At 39.2% G+C, this 12894-nt stretch overlaps 2 protein-coding genes across 4 annotated transcripts in view; one reads left to right on the top strand and one right to left on the bottom strand.

Annotated features, from left to right (window-relative positions):
* Positions 1–1013: 1013 nt before the first annotated feature.
* anp32a (acidic (leucine-rich) nuclear phosphoprotein 32 family, member A) lies at positions 1014–7421 on the top strand. The gene is made up of 7 exons (XM_075473844.1): positions 1014–1188; positions 3728–3877; positions 3961–4083; positions 4185–4383; positions 4476–4585; positions 4678–4732; positions 6120–7421. Exons 1-7 carry the CDS (start codon positions 1135–1137, stop codon positions 6185–6187), a joined length of 759 nt encoding a protein of 252 aa, XP_075329959.1. The 5' UTR covers positions 1014–1134; the 3' UTR covers positions 6188–7421.
* The window catches only part of coro2ba (coronin, actin binding protein, 2Ba), a 43607-nt gene continuing 37004 nt past the window's right edge, over positions 6292–12894 (bottom strand). For all 3 annotated transcript variants that reach the window (XM_075473524.1, XM_075473609.1, XM_075473701.1), the window contains exons 8-12: positions 12707–12803; positions 12287–12399; positions 11712–11802; positions 10943–11082; positions 6292–9750 (exon numbers count right to left, since the gene is read on the bottom strand). In XM_075473524.1, coding sequence (XP_075329639.1) covers positions 9616–9750; positions 10943–11082; positions 11712–11802; positions 12287–12399; positions 12707–12803 — 576 coding nt within the window. In that variant the 3' untranslated portion in view covers positions 6292–9615. The remainder of the gene's footprint in view (positions 9751–10942; positions 11083–11711; positions 11803–12286; positions 12400–12706; positions 12804–12894) is intronic.

The raw sequence follows: 12894 nt of genomic DNA, 5'->3' as shown, positions 1-12894 counted from the left end.
CCGGCTCTCAAATTTCTTTAAAGTCTCTTATTTCACGTAGCATAAAATCTGAAGAGTGTGCATACGACAGCTGGTTCATGTTATGGCTTTAGTCTACTTCATTATTTACCTGTTCTCAGGTGACCATATTGATCTTTTAAACTAAGAAATAATTGTCACATGTGCTTAAGATAATTATTTTTATGTATATAACAGTCTCATTTTAATATTCACAGGGTTTTTCTTACACCTTGTACATACAAGCTTGAGTTTTTGGAGGTCCAAAGTGTAGCATATAGTTAGATTACCCTTTGTAATGTGATCATCTTCAAATGGTGCAGTTAAAGAAATAATCAAAATAAATTGCTGTATATATTTTTAATGTGTCTCCTCTTCCTTTAAAGTCTGAACAAATTAAGTGTTAAGATTTAAGGCAACAAAGGACCACAGAGGAATTATATCCCAATTATAAATCAGCATTAAGCCAACTTCTGTAATGTAGACTGAGTTTCATATAGAAGCTACTGGCTTTTTAATTTATTTGTGCAAACAAACAAACAAAAAAAATGAAGCATTTTTTGTATTATTACCTGCAGCCATCCTCAGCTTAGAGCAACTTGTGTGTTTATTATACTGTTTAGTAATTTGATTTTTTTTTGTGCCACGTTTAATTTACTGTGGAATTTGTTTTGTTTTGTGAGCTTTAGCACTCAATGATTGTGTGCATCTTGTTTTGTGGCATACAAATACTACAAAAACAACCCAACAGCTGTATAAAATCACCACCTTAACACAAGACGTCTGTGAAGTTGCGACTTTAATGGTGACAAGTACGCGCTCATACACGTATTCAATGAAAAACATGACAATATTACTATTTCCATGTAAACTTAAGTTAACAAAACAACCAAACCTCCACAACAAAACCCCACCCAGTTTTATAAGGGGGACCCAATTGGTCCGTGTGTCTGTAAGTCCGTTCCCTCTTTATTTGGATCGTGCCATTGGTCGGCAGTGACGACAATCCTGGAACGTGCTCCCGCCCACCGAGGGGATCAAGTTTGAATGAACAACAGCAGCCTGCTCTGGAGGTGGTAGTTGCATTTGCAGTAATTATTAAAAGTGTGTATCGTATCACGGGCGCGCTGATCCAGGATGGACATGAAGAAAAGAATTCATCTAGAGTTGCGGAACCGCACTCCGTCAGACGTAAGTTGGCCTCGCGCCTTCGCTGTGATGTTTCACTCTCTGCTAATGGAGAATATTTCGTGTGATGTCTTGGCGTGGGGATACAAAGTTTCCTCCAAGTTAAAAAGATGATGGAGACGTCGGGTCACATTGTTACTTTGCGGTCGTGTTTACTGTCGGCAGGTGCCACGGGTCCGCCGCTTGAACTTTAGCGTGGCTGCAACCTTTTGATGTGCAGTTTGAGAATGCACCACAGCTTTTTTTTATGCCAGCGGAATAAACAAGGCAAGCAGTATGAGAAGCCATATTTGTAACTTTTGATCTACGAACGCACCCCTTTTTCGTTTAACACCCCGCTTTATTGTTATTTACTCGTTCTCCGACGTTGCTATTTGTAGGCTTTGAGTGGTAAACGCATTCAACTAAGTGTTTTAAACCGTGCACTTGGCTGCTTAAGGATGCGGGGACTCAAAGTCAAGGAATTATCAATGATGCATAAAGATCATACCTTCCGATTTATCGCCTTACATCTGCACCCCGCGCTTATAGTTTCTCAAACTGCCTTGTTTAAGTGGATTATTTCTGCAGGAAGTGCATTCAAACATTGAGCATTTTACACCGATGAGGCTGCAGTCCATGCAGCCTCCAACTGGAGCCACGGTGCTCACAGATGGCCGAAATAAAGCGTTGTTCGTACGGACCGTTAGTAGCCACCAGGCAGGGCGAAAACACACGGCGAGGAAAGGGAAAAACACGGCCGGGTCGTTCTGAACCGCCGGGTACTGATTGAGGCGTTTCGTCGGGTCTGTTTCTGTCGTTTCGTCGGGCTGAGGAATCCAGTCGTAATGAAAACAAATGGTCGAGCCGCGGTTGCCGCTCTAGTTTTCAAGAACTAGGACAAGCCGCCATTTTACTCACAAACAAAGGCAATTCGAAATACACTAAAAGCCCGTTCATTCGACACAAACGACGAACGATTCATCATACCTTCTGCTTATTAGGCGTATGTCGCCATCAGTCCAATCGGCAAACTGTTTAGCACAAGCAACAATGAAACGTTTGCCTGTCAGCTATCTAATCGTCTTTAGCGGCCCCTCCTACTTACAAATGACCCTGTGCACGACTCGTAGGTCTGTGTGGCTCCGACTTGTTTGAACTAATGTGCCTCTGCGCCACTCAGGACCACTCATATACGTCTCTTTTTGCACTTTAACCCTGCAACCATCAAAATAAACACGCATAACCGCAGTTCTTTGTCTGTTTCTCGTGAAAAATAATCTAAATGGGATATTTACGTAATGAAAGGAGAGCCAAAGCATCGCGATATTTGCGGTGAGACGAGTTCTGACCGTTAAAAGTTGATTATGGACAGTTATTTTTTCCAAGTCCCGGTCCTCGCTGCTGATTGGCTGAGTCATGTTGAAGGCTGAGGGAAAATAACTGATAACTGCACACCTGTGACCGCACATCGCACTTTTTAAACATCAGTGCGCTGAACCGGACAGTATAAACCCTACTCGCCTATTGCTCTCTATGAAATATGACTCCCACTTTCTGTTTAGCTGTTGTTCAAGCAGTATGGCGGTGGTTTACCATCTTGTTCCCCCTTTCTTTAAGAAGGCACTCCATGATCTATTTAACTAAAGTCATATGCAGAGATGTAATTGATGTACTAATTTAGAGTTACATTTAGCTTTACACTTGAGTGAAGGTATTTGGGTATTGTTGGCTAATTTACTTGACATATAGCTGTTTTTTATGTGTTAATATTGAGTTTGATATTGGATTGTTATTAATAGAGTTGCAAACCATTTTAATTATGTGAAGCAGTTTTTACTAATTTAGTGAAGTCAAATGAAAGCACCATTGTGAAAATGAATACATTATTTCTGTCTAAATAGAAGGAAATTTGACTTTAACTTTCTAAAAAGGAAACTCAGGTTGCAAAATGAACTGAATAAAGTTGCAACTTCCCAAAAGCATCTGCAAATACATTACATTTCCACAGCATATTACACTTGTCTGAAGTGACTAGGGATTCATTGGTATTGTTTTTTTTTTTTATGTGGGTATAACAATATATTTTTTTTGATAATTCATCTTTTCCTCTGTTAATTTTCAGAGGTGTTGTAAGCATCTTGAAGCATTGGCAACAAAGTCCAATCCAGAGAGATTTGAATTTTCATATGATAATTCAGTCATTTCATGGTAAAATGTATACAACATTTGTGGTAAAATTGCCTCTTACTATCACGTTTTTGGTAAAAATCCACTTCAAGGGTGCTGCACAATTAAATTTATGACTCTATTGTCAGTAGGTTCTCACTAGCCTTTTTTTAAACTACCAGTCAACTATGTATTACTATGAAAATGTTCTTAAAATACTGTTTCTTTTAGCTTCACCTACCTGTCTTTATACAAATAAAAGAAGACATTTATGCAAGTGAAACTTTAATTACATTTTCAGTCTCACAGTTAGAATATCTTTTGCCCTTTCGTGTCAGACTTTTTTACTTAATTGATTCTGATAGTTGACCAGATGCATTTTAATGTTCTACAGGTCAAAGAACTTGTGCTAGACAACTGTCGCTCAAATGAAGGCAAGATTGAGGGCCTAACAGACGAATTTGAGGAGCTGGAATTTCTAAGCACAATAAACGTGGGTTTGACGACAGTTGCCCACTTGCCGAAGCTAAAGAAACTCAAAAAGGTGGGTGTATATCTTCACAGATTTGATCTATGATTTAAGATTGTAAGGTTTTTGCATGTTTTGATTGTTTCATTGGTCCACAGCTTGAACTCAGCGATAACAGGATCTCTGGGGGTTTGGAAGTTCTGGCAGAGAAGTGCCCCAACCTCACACATCTCAACCTCAGCGGCAACAAGATAAAAGACCTCAGCACAATAGGACCACTCGTGAGTGATCCCCTAAAGTACTTAAGAATACATTAAAAAAGGCACTACATACAAAGCGGCTGGCTAAATTATTCATCAAACACTATTTTCTCTTTTGACAGAAAGAACTCGGGGCCCTGAAAAGCTTAGATCTGTTTAACTGTGAGGTGACAAACCTGAACGAATACAGAGACAACGTGTTCAAGCTATTACCACAGCTCACGTACCTCGACGGGTACGACAAAGACGACAAAGAGGCACCAGATTCCGACGGCGAGGTTTACGCAGAGGGCTTGGATGACGATGAGGATGATGAGGATGGTATGTTTGCTAGCTGAGCTATCCAACTGAGTTTTCAGCTTTTGGCATTTGAATGTTCGGCTAATGATTAACCACCATCTGCATTCGTCCAGATGAGGAGGACTATGACGAAGATGCACCACCCGGAGATGAGGAGGACGAAGAGGGAGAGGACGACGAAGAGGAGAATGAAGAAGAGGAAGAGGAGGACCTGAGTGGCGAGGTGGGCAAGAATAAGTGAAATTTCAGCGCTGAACTGTTTAAAAAGAAATGTTAATTCAGAGGTAACTCCACTGGTTTTGTCTTTTCATGAAGGAGGAAGAGGAGGAAGACTTGAATGACAAAGAGGTTGACGATGAGGATGAAGAGGGTGAGTAAAATGGAGGATTAAACTCAGATCTGTGTCTCGATTGCATACCAAATGTAGTATTTTTCCTTTTTGCCGTTGGTAAATAACAAATCAGCACTCTTAAATGTGTCCTGTTGAGTATTGTCATGAATGAACCTTTCCACATTAAATCCATTTTCATTCAAATGATTAAATATTTACAATGTGTGTTGCTTTAATCGACAATTCCTGGCTTAGCATCTTTATGTTGGCGCTACACTTCTTTGCATCTTGGCACCAAAAAGCACAAGACTAGCGGCATTTCTTCTGTTTTCATACTGCTGTGTATGAATACATGCACATGTACGCTGTCCTGTGTGTGTGCATGATACAAACTAAGCAGGGACCCACTTGTGAAAAAGCGAGAGGTTTCAAATTAGAAATGTTGTAACCCCTTTGACAATAAGTGGAAAATAAGCAGAATGTGCACAAAGAGTAACAACACTAACCGTTTTATTGAATCGTCACGAAACTGTTATTGTTTCTTAAGTTGTTTGAAACATTCCTTTTTGTTGCCTTGGGTTTACTGAAATGTCATTTTTTTTGTCACTTTTCCAGTGTGACCTAGGACTTGACAAGTCTATTGGCATTGCATTATATTGTTTTATTTTCTAAAATTAGATATAGAAAATAATAAGGCCATTAATGTCGATGTAGTTTGATGCTACTTCTAAGCTGTGCCAGTGTTTCTATGTTTCCTCTCTCAAGCAAAAGCAGTGAGCTGCAAACTTAGTAGTTATTTCTCATTTTTATCTTCTAAAGAGAATCATGTAGTTACCAAACTGGCTTCTCTTTGGACGAACCGCGCCTATTGTCTGTTGAGCGCGAGTTCTTGCTTTTCCCTGACACATTGGTGTTATAAGATCAGTGACTGTGAGTGACACTTTGCCTTATGGACTGTATTTCAGTTTCATTCTGTTGTCTAATAACAACATAAAAACCAACGACGGTAGCTTTATTTGGAATTCATCTGTATTGAAATACAGTAAATGAGGGCACACTTTGGAGAGAAGCAAACATGTTAGGTTGACCGCACGCAGGGTGCAAACACCACAGTAACAGATAGTCAAAGATAGTTCCGTTATATTATATTTTGTGTGGAGCCGTTCAAGCTAAAAAAACACGGATCTGAAGTTTTGCCTGGCCCTAGTGTGAAAGCGGTAATACTTAATACCTGCTTTAATTGGAGTGTGGATTCACAACATCCTGATGGTCTATCAGATGGCACTGTAGATTTATGGTGTAAAACTCGATGCCATCTGAGCCAGAACTGCTGTGGTTATGAAAAAAAGACCGCAAGATTTCGACAGGAAACATTTATTGCTTGATCCTGGGGTTTGTATCTCTAAAGGAGCTTCTTGTTTTTTAGAAGAGGAGCGAGGTCAGAAGAGAAAACGGGAACTGGATGAAGAAGGGGAGGAGGATGAAGACGATTGAGCATCCTCTGTAAGCTAAGTTCTGAACTGTTTTAAACTTGTATCTCCCAGTCACTTCCCTACAAGCCCATGTATCTTTACCCCAGTTTCATATTGCAGTAGGAGTTTGTTTTTTGTTTTTTTTTGTTATTGGCCAGTCAAGTTGCCGGGGTTACCTGGAGAAAAATGAAAGTTCAATTTCTGTACATTTGATGCTCCCGTGTTGCAGTCTATAGTGTCCACCTTTAACTGCTTTGTGGACGCCAGTTTTGTAATATCAAATAGCAACGATAAACCTTTTTGAGAAATGTTTTTCCTTTCTCACCGTTTGTGTAAGACTGGTTTCTGATGACTTGTGTATTTTATGACCTTCCTTCAAGAGCAGAAAAACTAAATGAAACAAACAGAAGAAAAAAAAGAGTGCATGTCTAATACATTTTAAAGTCAACTACTGGATTTCATGTATGGCTGTCCTCTCCTTGTCTCAAACTTATTGTTTTGCATTGTACTTTTAAGAAGAAAGAAAAAAGAGAAAAAAAAGTAAGTTATTTGTTTGTAGTGTCACCAGTATGCCAATACTCTCTGCTGTCCCGGTGTGAAACTTCTGTCTGAACGTGCACAGTGTGACCCTTCCAGGGCATATTTTTAAATCGTAGGCGAAAAAATGTCTGCCCTTGTCAAAGCCTCTCCTCCTTAAATCTTCAGCTTTGATAGTTCGGAAATTACGTGTTCTTGTAAATAATGACCAAATCTATTTTTTTGTATTCTCTTTGATGATGGCAGACATTGAACAGACAACTGAGGTGAAACTATGAATTGTAATAGAATATTAAATATGTATACTGCTTTATCTAAAGTACGCAGTGTGAAATTTTCTTGAATTTGAACTTTGTATGCATAATCTCTCCTTCAAGAGAAAATGTTCAGCATCAGAAGTCATTCTTGCTTTTTCCATGTTCTTTTCTGGTACACGCAGATGATGTTTGGATGAGCGGTGGTATTTTAGAGAAGTACCAGCTATAAATGGAAGTTACATCCGCAACTTATGTGCATTGAAAATGTATTGTTTCAAAATGTAAACTCTGGAAAACAGTCAGTTATTTGGACTTTGTTTTCTCTAGTAAACACAATGGTCAAATTGGCCTACCTCAGTGATTTATTATTATTTTTTTTTTTCACTGTTAAATCCACTGTCATCAGCCAAATTTTGTTTCCCTTTCCCTCCCATTCACTTCAATAAATCCCTTTTATATAAATTTCTGAAGTTTGTGGTTCTTCAACGAAAATATGGTAAAATCAAAAGGTTAAAAAAAAGCACAGAATTCAGCTCATGAGGTATTGATACCAGCCTTCAACTTTGTTCTCAACACAGAAAACCAATCCAAGCTATTTTTTTTTCCACAAAGCTGAGCTTTGACTCATTCTAAATACCATAAACGGCTACAATCCTATACTAACAGACCAAACTAAGCTGGGGATTACCTTAAAATGAATCGTGTGTTTGTGATGAGATTATCAAAGCCCAAAAGCCTTTTGGCAACTGTGTAAAAAGAGTTTTAGTCATTTTAAAAGCAGTGAAGTGCTGCCTTTTTATCCTACATTTACAAAAGTTTTTTTCTTGTTTTTTTTTTTTTTTTTTTTTTTGCACCTTCACAAGAGGCCCGGACGCAGCTCAACCTCCGATGCAATCTTTCTCTGTACCTCAGATTTAATGATCCTTTTCTCGCTCTACTTCCTCTTATTTCTCCTGCGAGACACAAACACATTTACAATTGTTGTGCCACCTGTTCCAGTCTACATTTCAATGGTTCCTATGTTATTTTTCCAATTCTCTGAAGCCATAACCTTTATTTCCCTGCTAGGATGGGATGAGGGAAGACTTGTGACCTTCAGTCCTTAACTTACTTTCTAATTACAAACTCCTTTCTTTCCATTCACGTGGTGGATTCTTCTTAAAAGCCCAACTTGGGCTACAAAGAGCAGCATCAATGATAAAACGAGCACAAATGTAATTTGAACTGGGTTGGAATTAATTGTGCCAATTCATTTTTGAGATCCTCACTGCTAACATGTAAAGCTTGAGGAAAAATGTTAGAGAGTAAAACGGAGGCATTTAGACTGTCGTTTTGTCGATAAAGCAAGTTGACCTGAAGTCTTTAACAAACAAAATTGCAGATCGGAAGGCAAACATATATCAGTTATAGTGATATACTAAAGTTAAAGGTAAAAGGGTGGTTATATTTACAGTTTGTACTGCTATTAAAGGACAGTAATATAAGTTGATAAATCTTCTGAAGTTATGTTGTTGTTGGAGTCACAGAGATAATACCGTTAAAGGTGCCGTTCAACACAAAAGCTGAACCATTTCAACATAAACATTCGGCAGAATCTATCAAGCATCACAATCATTGTTTGTGCAGCCATATCATACAAAAACAATGGGATTAACAAATATACACGTTATTAGCTAAAAAGGTAAGATGTGACAAATAAATAGAAGCAAATATACATCACCCCCATCCTCAAAATTAGCCCTAAAAACAGCCGGCAAAGCTTTCCTTGAGACTCTGTAGTGACACAAGTCCAACTCCTGGGATTCCATGTCTCCTCTGCTGCTTTCCCACCTTTTGAAGATGGAGTTAAAAAAAAAAAGTCAACAATTCCCTCTCCTTGGGGAAAGACTGCGTTTAGGAAGCTACTGTATGCGTCAGTGTTTTGAGGTCCATTTACAGGCAACATTTGTAGGTGAAGAAAGCAGTTATGGGAGAAGCAGCTCTGTGAAAAATAGGAACCAGGTCTGCAAAAGTCTTCTATTTCGTCAGGTGCAAAACTGCGCCTGCCATTTGGACATGATGTTGCAGCTTGCTGGAGACTGGGTCTGCAGCAGAGTCTAAGGCATTGGGGAAGAAAAATATGAGCTAGTAATAGTCTTTTCACCTTTCAGTTTTACCTCGACATAAAAGGAGAATTCAGAGATGGTCTTGTCTGTGCTGAGGATCAATTTGGGGGCTCTTTTTGTATGACCAAGCCATTGCCTTATGGACAACAGGGCAGGCATAGTGGAACAAATACCTGGGTGCTGAGGTTAAACACATGTTAAAAAGGACCTTATCACTTGAGACTGTACAAGATCAGAAATAATCATTTCTAAAAGGAAAACACTGAAATTGGCTGGATCTCACATTTTCCCTATTATTAGCCTAATGTTAGATTGGAAATCCCTGAACCGCCTCAGTTACATATATATTCATCACTACAACAATATTTAGTACTTGCATCTCTTAAGACATTATCCAACAGTTAATTTGTGCACATTATGTGGGGCAGCAAGAATGAAGTTATGATACAATGAGATATATCAAAAAAGCAAGGGAGGAGGGCTCAGAAGCTTGTTGGAGGTCAGAATCAGGGGCAAAGGAAACAGATTTGCCAGTCCAGGAGGCTAAGAGGTCAGACGTTGTTGGGGCTAACGTTCTTCAAGTTGTTGAGCTCCAGCTCCAACTGGCGTATTCGCACATCCTTGGTGGTCAGCTCCTCTTTCAGGCGCCGCAGCTCATCCTGCTGCCGGAAGAACATCCGCAGGAGCTAAGTACAGAAGACAGAGACATTTGACAACACCGTTTCATTAGAGAGAAAAAAAAAAACATCTTGTGATAATCACTGGAAGTTGTATTACTCTCACTCCTGCACAGGTTCATTTTCTCTGCATGTTTTGAAGACAGTAACAGTAAACTACACAATCAGAGCCCAGGGCTCTTTTACCAGCGTCACTGAATCATATTACACCAGATTATTCTTTTGTTATATTGAAAAGCATTGTGAAAGCCCTAGAACAGATACGTTGTCAGATACTTAAATGATTAATAAAGCTTTTTCATACCTTCCATCTTATGCACAGTTAGACAGATTTTTTTTATCCTGTTCAATGGCCACATAAATCACCCAATTCTGTGTATGTTCCCCAGATTTTTTTCTAGTTTCTAATTGAATTAAATTCCCATTCTTTTTCTTTGAATTTGAATCCACTTCATACTGTATACACAGACCACACAGTGTAGTATGCTGTGCAGTGAGGTCGGTTATACTTATACATGTACAATGATATCCCACAGAAAATAAAATCGAAGCGGCAGAATGTCTCTCACAGTCCATAGTGTCGCACTGTCAGGCATATATCTATCAATTCATTTCTAGTGCAGCCTTAGTGGTGTCATTTTAGTTTATTAAGGTACTCTTTTATAGGGCATTTGAATAGCTTGAAACAGATCCAGTCTTTGTTGAAACGCTCTCATCACACTTAGTTTTTTAACTGTTAACTGTTGGACATATGGGAAAGTAGGTTGATAAGTTTTTGATTTACCACTATTTTTAGTCTAATCAATTTTGACAAGTTAGTCACCATTGTGTTTTACTGATTTCTTTGATTTATTAACACCGGCAGGCTCTGATTTCAGTTGCAGTTTTACGTTATTGTTCACTCAATATTTTTGTCACTAAGCAATAAAATACTTTCCCTGATACCGACACCATCTGGTTTAATGTTACCTCCCCTTTCCTCAGCTGAGCCATCTCCTAACAAACCTAACTCTGCTCCCGCGCACATATACTGCAACAAGGACAGTGGTCCAGTTATATTGCCAGCTAAAGCTGTAACCATAGCTCGACTCAACCGCGCATGTAGCTGTGCTAAAGGTTTATGCAGCAAAACGGGGAACCTTCACAATATTAAGCAGGTCTTGTGACTGATAGCTGCTTCTATGCAGATTAAGACACGTACCTCATTCTCTGTCCTGGGTGGTACGTTCTCCAGCAGGTCGATTCCATTGACGACAACACTTTTCTTTTCCTTTACTGGGGCCTTGAACACTAACTGGTTTGGCCGTGTGTAGCCATCCTTCAGGGACATCAAGACTGGGTCTGTTTAAACCACGGAGGGCAAATATTTTTCAGTGAGCTTGTAAAAACTAACACAAAGTGCAAAGAGATCCCACACAGATCAACACAGGGAGCCTGTTATAATCTGTGCTCTCCTATGCTGCGATTGTGACAGCTTTTTGGCATATGGACACACATATGTGCAATCGTCTGGTTATCTATAAACTGCACGACACTCTCATTAACCGCTTCAGTAGATTTCTAAAATTGGATAAGTACAGGTTTTCGATATGAGGCCCATATTATGAAGTATCCTGATGTTGCAAGCAGATAAGGAAGAATGGTGGTGATTAAAAGAAGACGCACTGTCATCTCTTTAGTATGATGTTCCCTTTGCTGAGGTAATTTTACTGTGAGGGTACAGCAAATGCAAATCAGAGCTTAACTGAAGTTGTGAGATAAAACTAAATAACTGGGAGAGTTTTTCCATGTATGCAACAATGCAAACCCAGAGAAAAACAACAAAACTAGGACAGAATTATTTTAATGACATGCCTTATGTAAAAACAATGACCCTTCTTTCCACATCATGGGCTTATATTTTGCAGGAAGTTTAACTTATTTCCACATGTTGCATTGCAAACCAGTCCAGTGATTGTTGAATTGTTTACCTCTGTCAATGCCACTCAGCCACTCGCTGGCAGACAGGGCAGGTTCAGTTCCCGGTGTCATTGGGTAGAGGTCCTCCTGGTATGTGTCTGACTGTAAACACACGTTGTCAGATGCTTTAAAAAGGTTTGCTCAGTGCATGTTACTGGTTGACAATATGAACGTGTGAATAAAAGGACATATAAGGTGTTCTAGATAAAAACTGCAATGTGTCTGCCTATCTCAAAGGACTCTCACTTATTACTTTGCTAGGTTTTTTTTATTGATTCATTTATTCTTATTTGATGAACTAATTTGGAGGCCTATTTTTATTCTGCCACTTGTTCATATGTTGAAGCATTAACTTCAAAATTATTCTCTCAAATTCACATGAATCACCACTGTTTTGAGTGCTCTCAGCTCTTATTAGCTAGTTCTTTATTTTACTTCATTACATGACAGAATATTTCATGTCAAACCGTTGCCATGGCATATTAATTAAAGTCAAACTTGAACAGCCTTTTAACATATTAGAGTTGGATAAATGTAATATCCTGCGGATATGATTGATAATAAGACCAGAATCAGTCCCACTCACTCTTCTTGGCACAATCATGGAAATGGGTTCAATCAAGCCCCTCAGGGTAACTAGCTTGTAGAAGCGGTAAACCTCACAGGCAGCCACATCCAGCCCGTGCTTTGGCATCACACCTGCAGATGAGAACACAAGCATGTGGTGATACAACTGTTTTGACGAGAAAAATCCATTCCCTAAATCTGTAGCAGGGCTCATTATACACAATTAAGGGAATATTTTTCATGCTTTTGTTCTTTTTTTTTTCCTTCAATGAATTTGATCCTTCCTGACACTCAACACCTTCTGTAAACCAGCACAGAAGCCGGGCACTTTTTCACGTGATTCATTCTCTCCCTTCATCTCTAAAGACTGCTGATGAAGTGGACTTCTCTTGCTGCTCTGGCAGAAGTATCATCTGTTACTGATCAACTCTTGACTCACCTAGTCCTTTCTGTGGGGCTGGGGAGCGGAACTCCATTAGGTACTGGATGTATGGCTTTTCTGTGGTAATTTCAAAGTAGCGGATATTGCCATCCCCCTGCAAAAACATCAGAGTATAAATGTTTCTTTTTTTCTGGAGGCCTCGTCTTCTGTGCTTTCAGAGCAGACTGAGCTTCTTCTTCTTCTTT

This window comes from Odontesthes bonariensis, chromosome 1 (genome assembly GCF_027942865.1).
Source record: "Odontesthes bonariensis isolate fOdoBon6 chromosome 1, fOdoBon6.hap1, whole genome shotgun sequence".
In the NCBI taxonomy this organism is placed as follows: Eukaryota; Metazoa; Chordata; class Actinopteri; order Atheriniformes; family Atherinopsidae; genus Odontesthes; species Odontesthes bonariensis.
The sequence above is the reverse complement of the archived record's forward strand: the minus strand, read 5'-3'. Positions and strand labels throughout refer to the sequence as shown.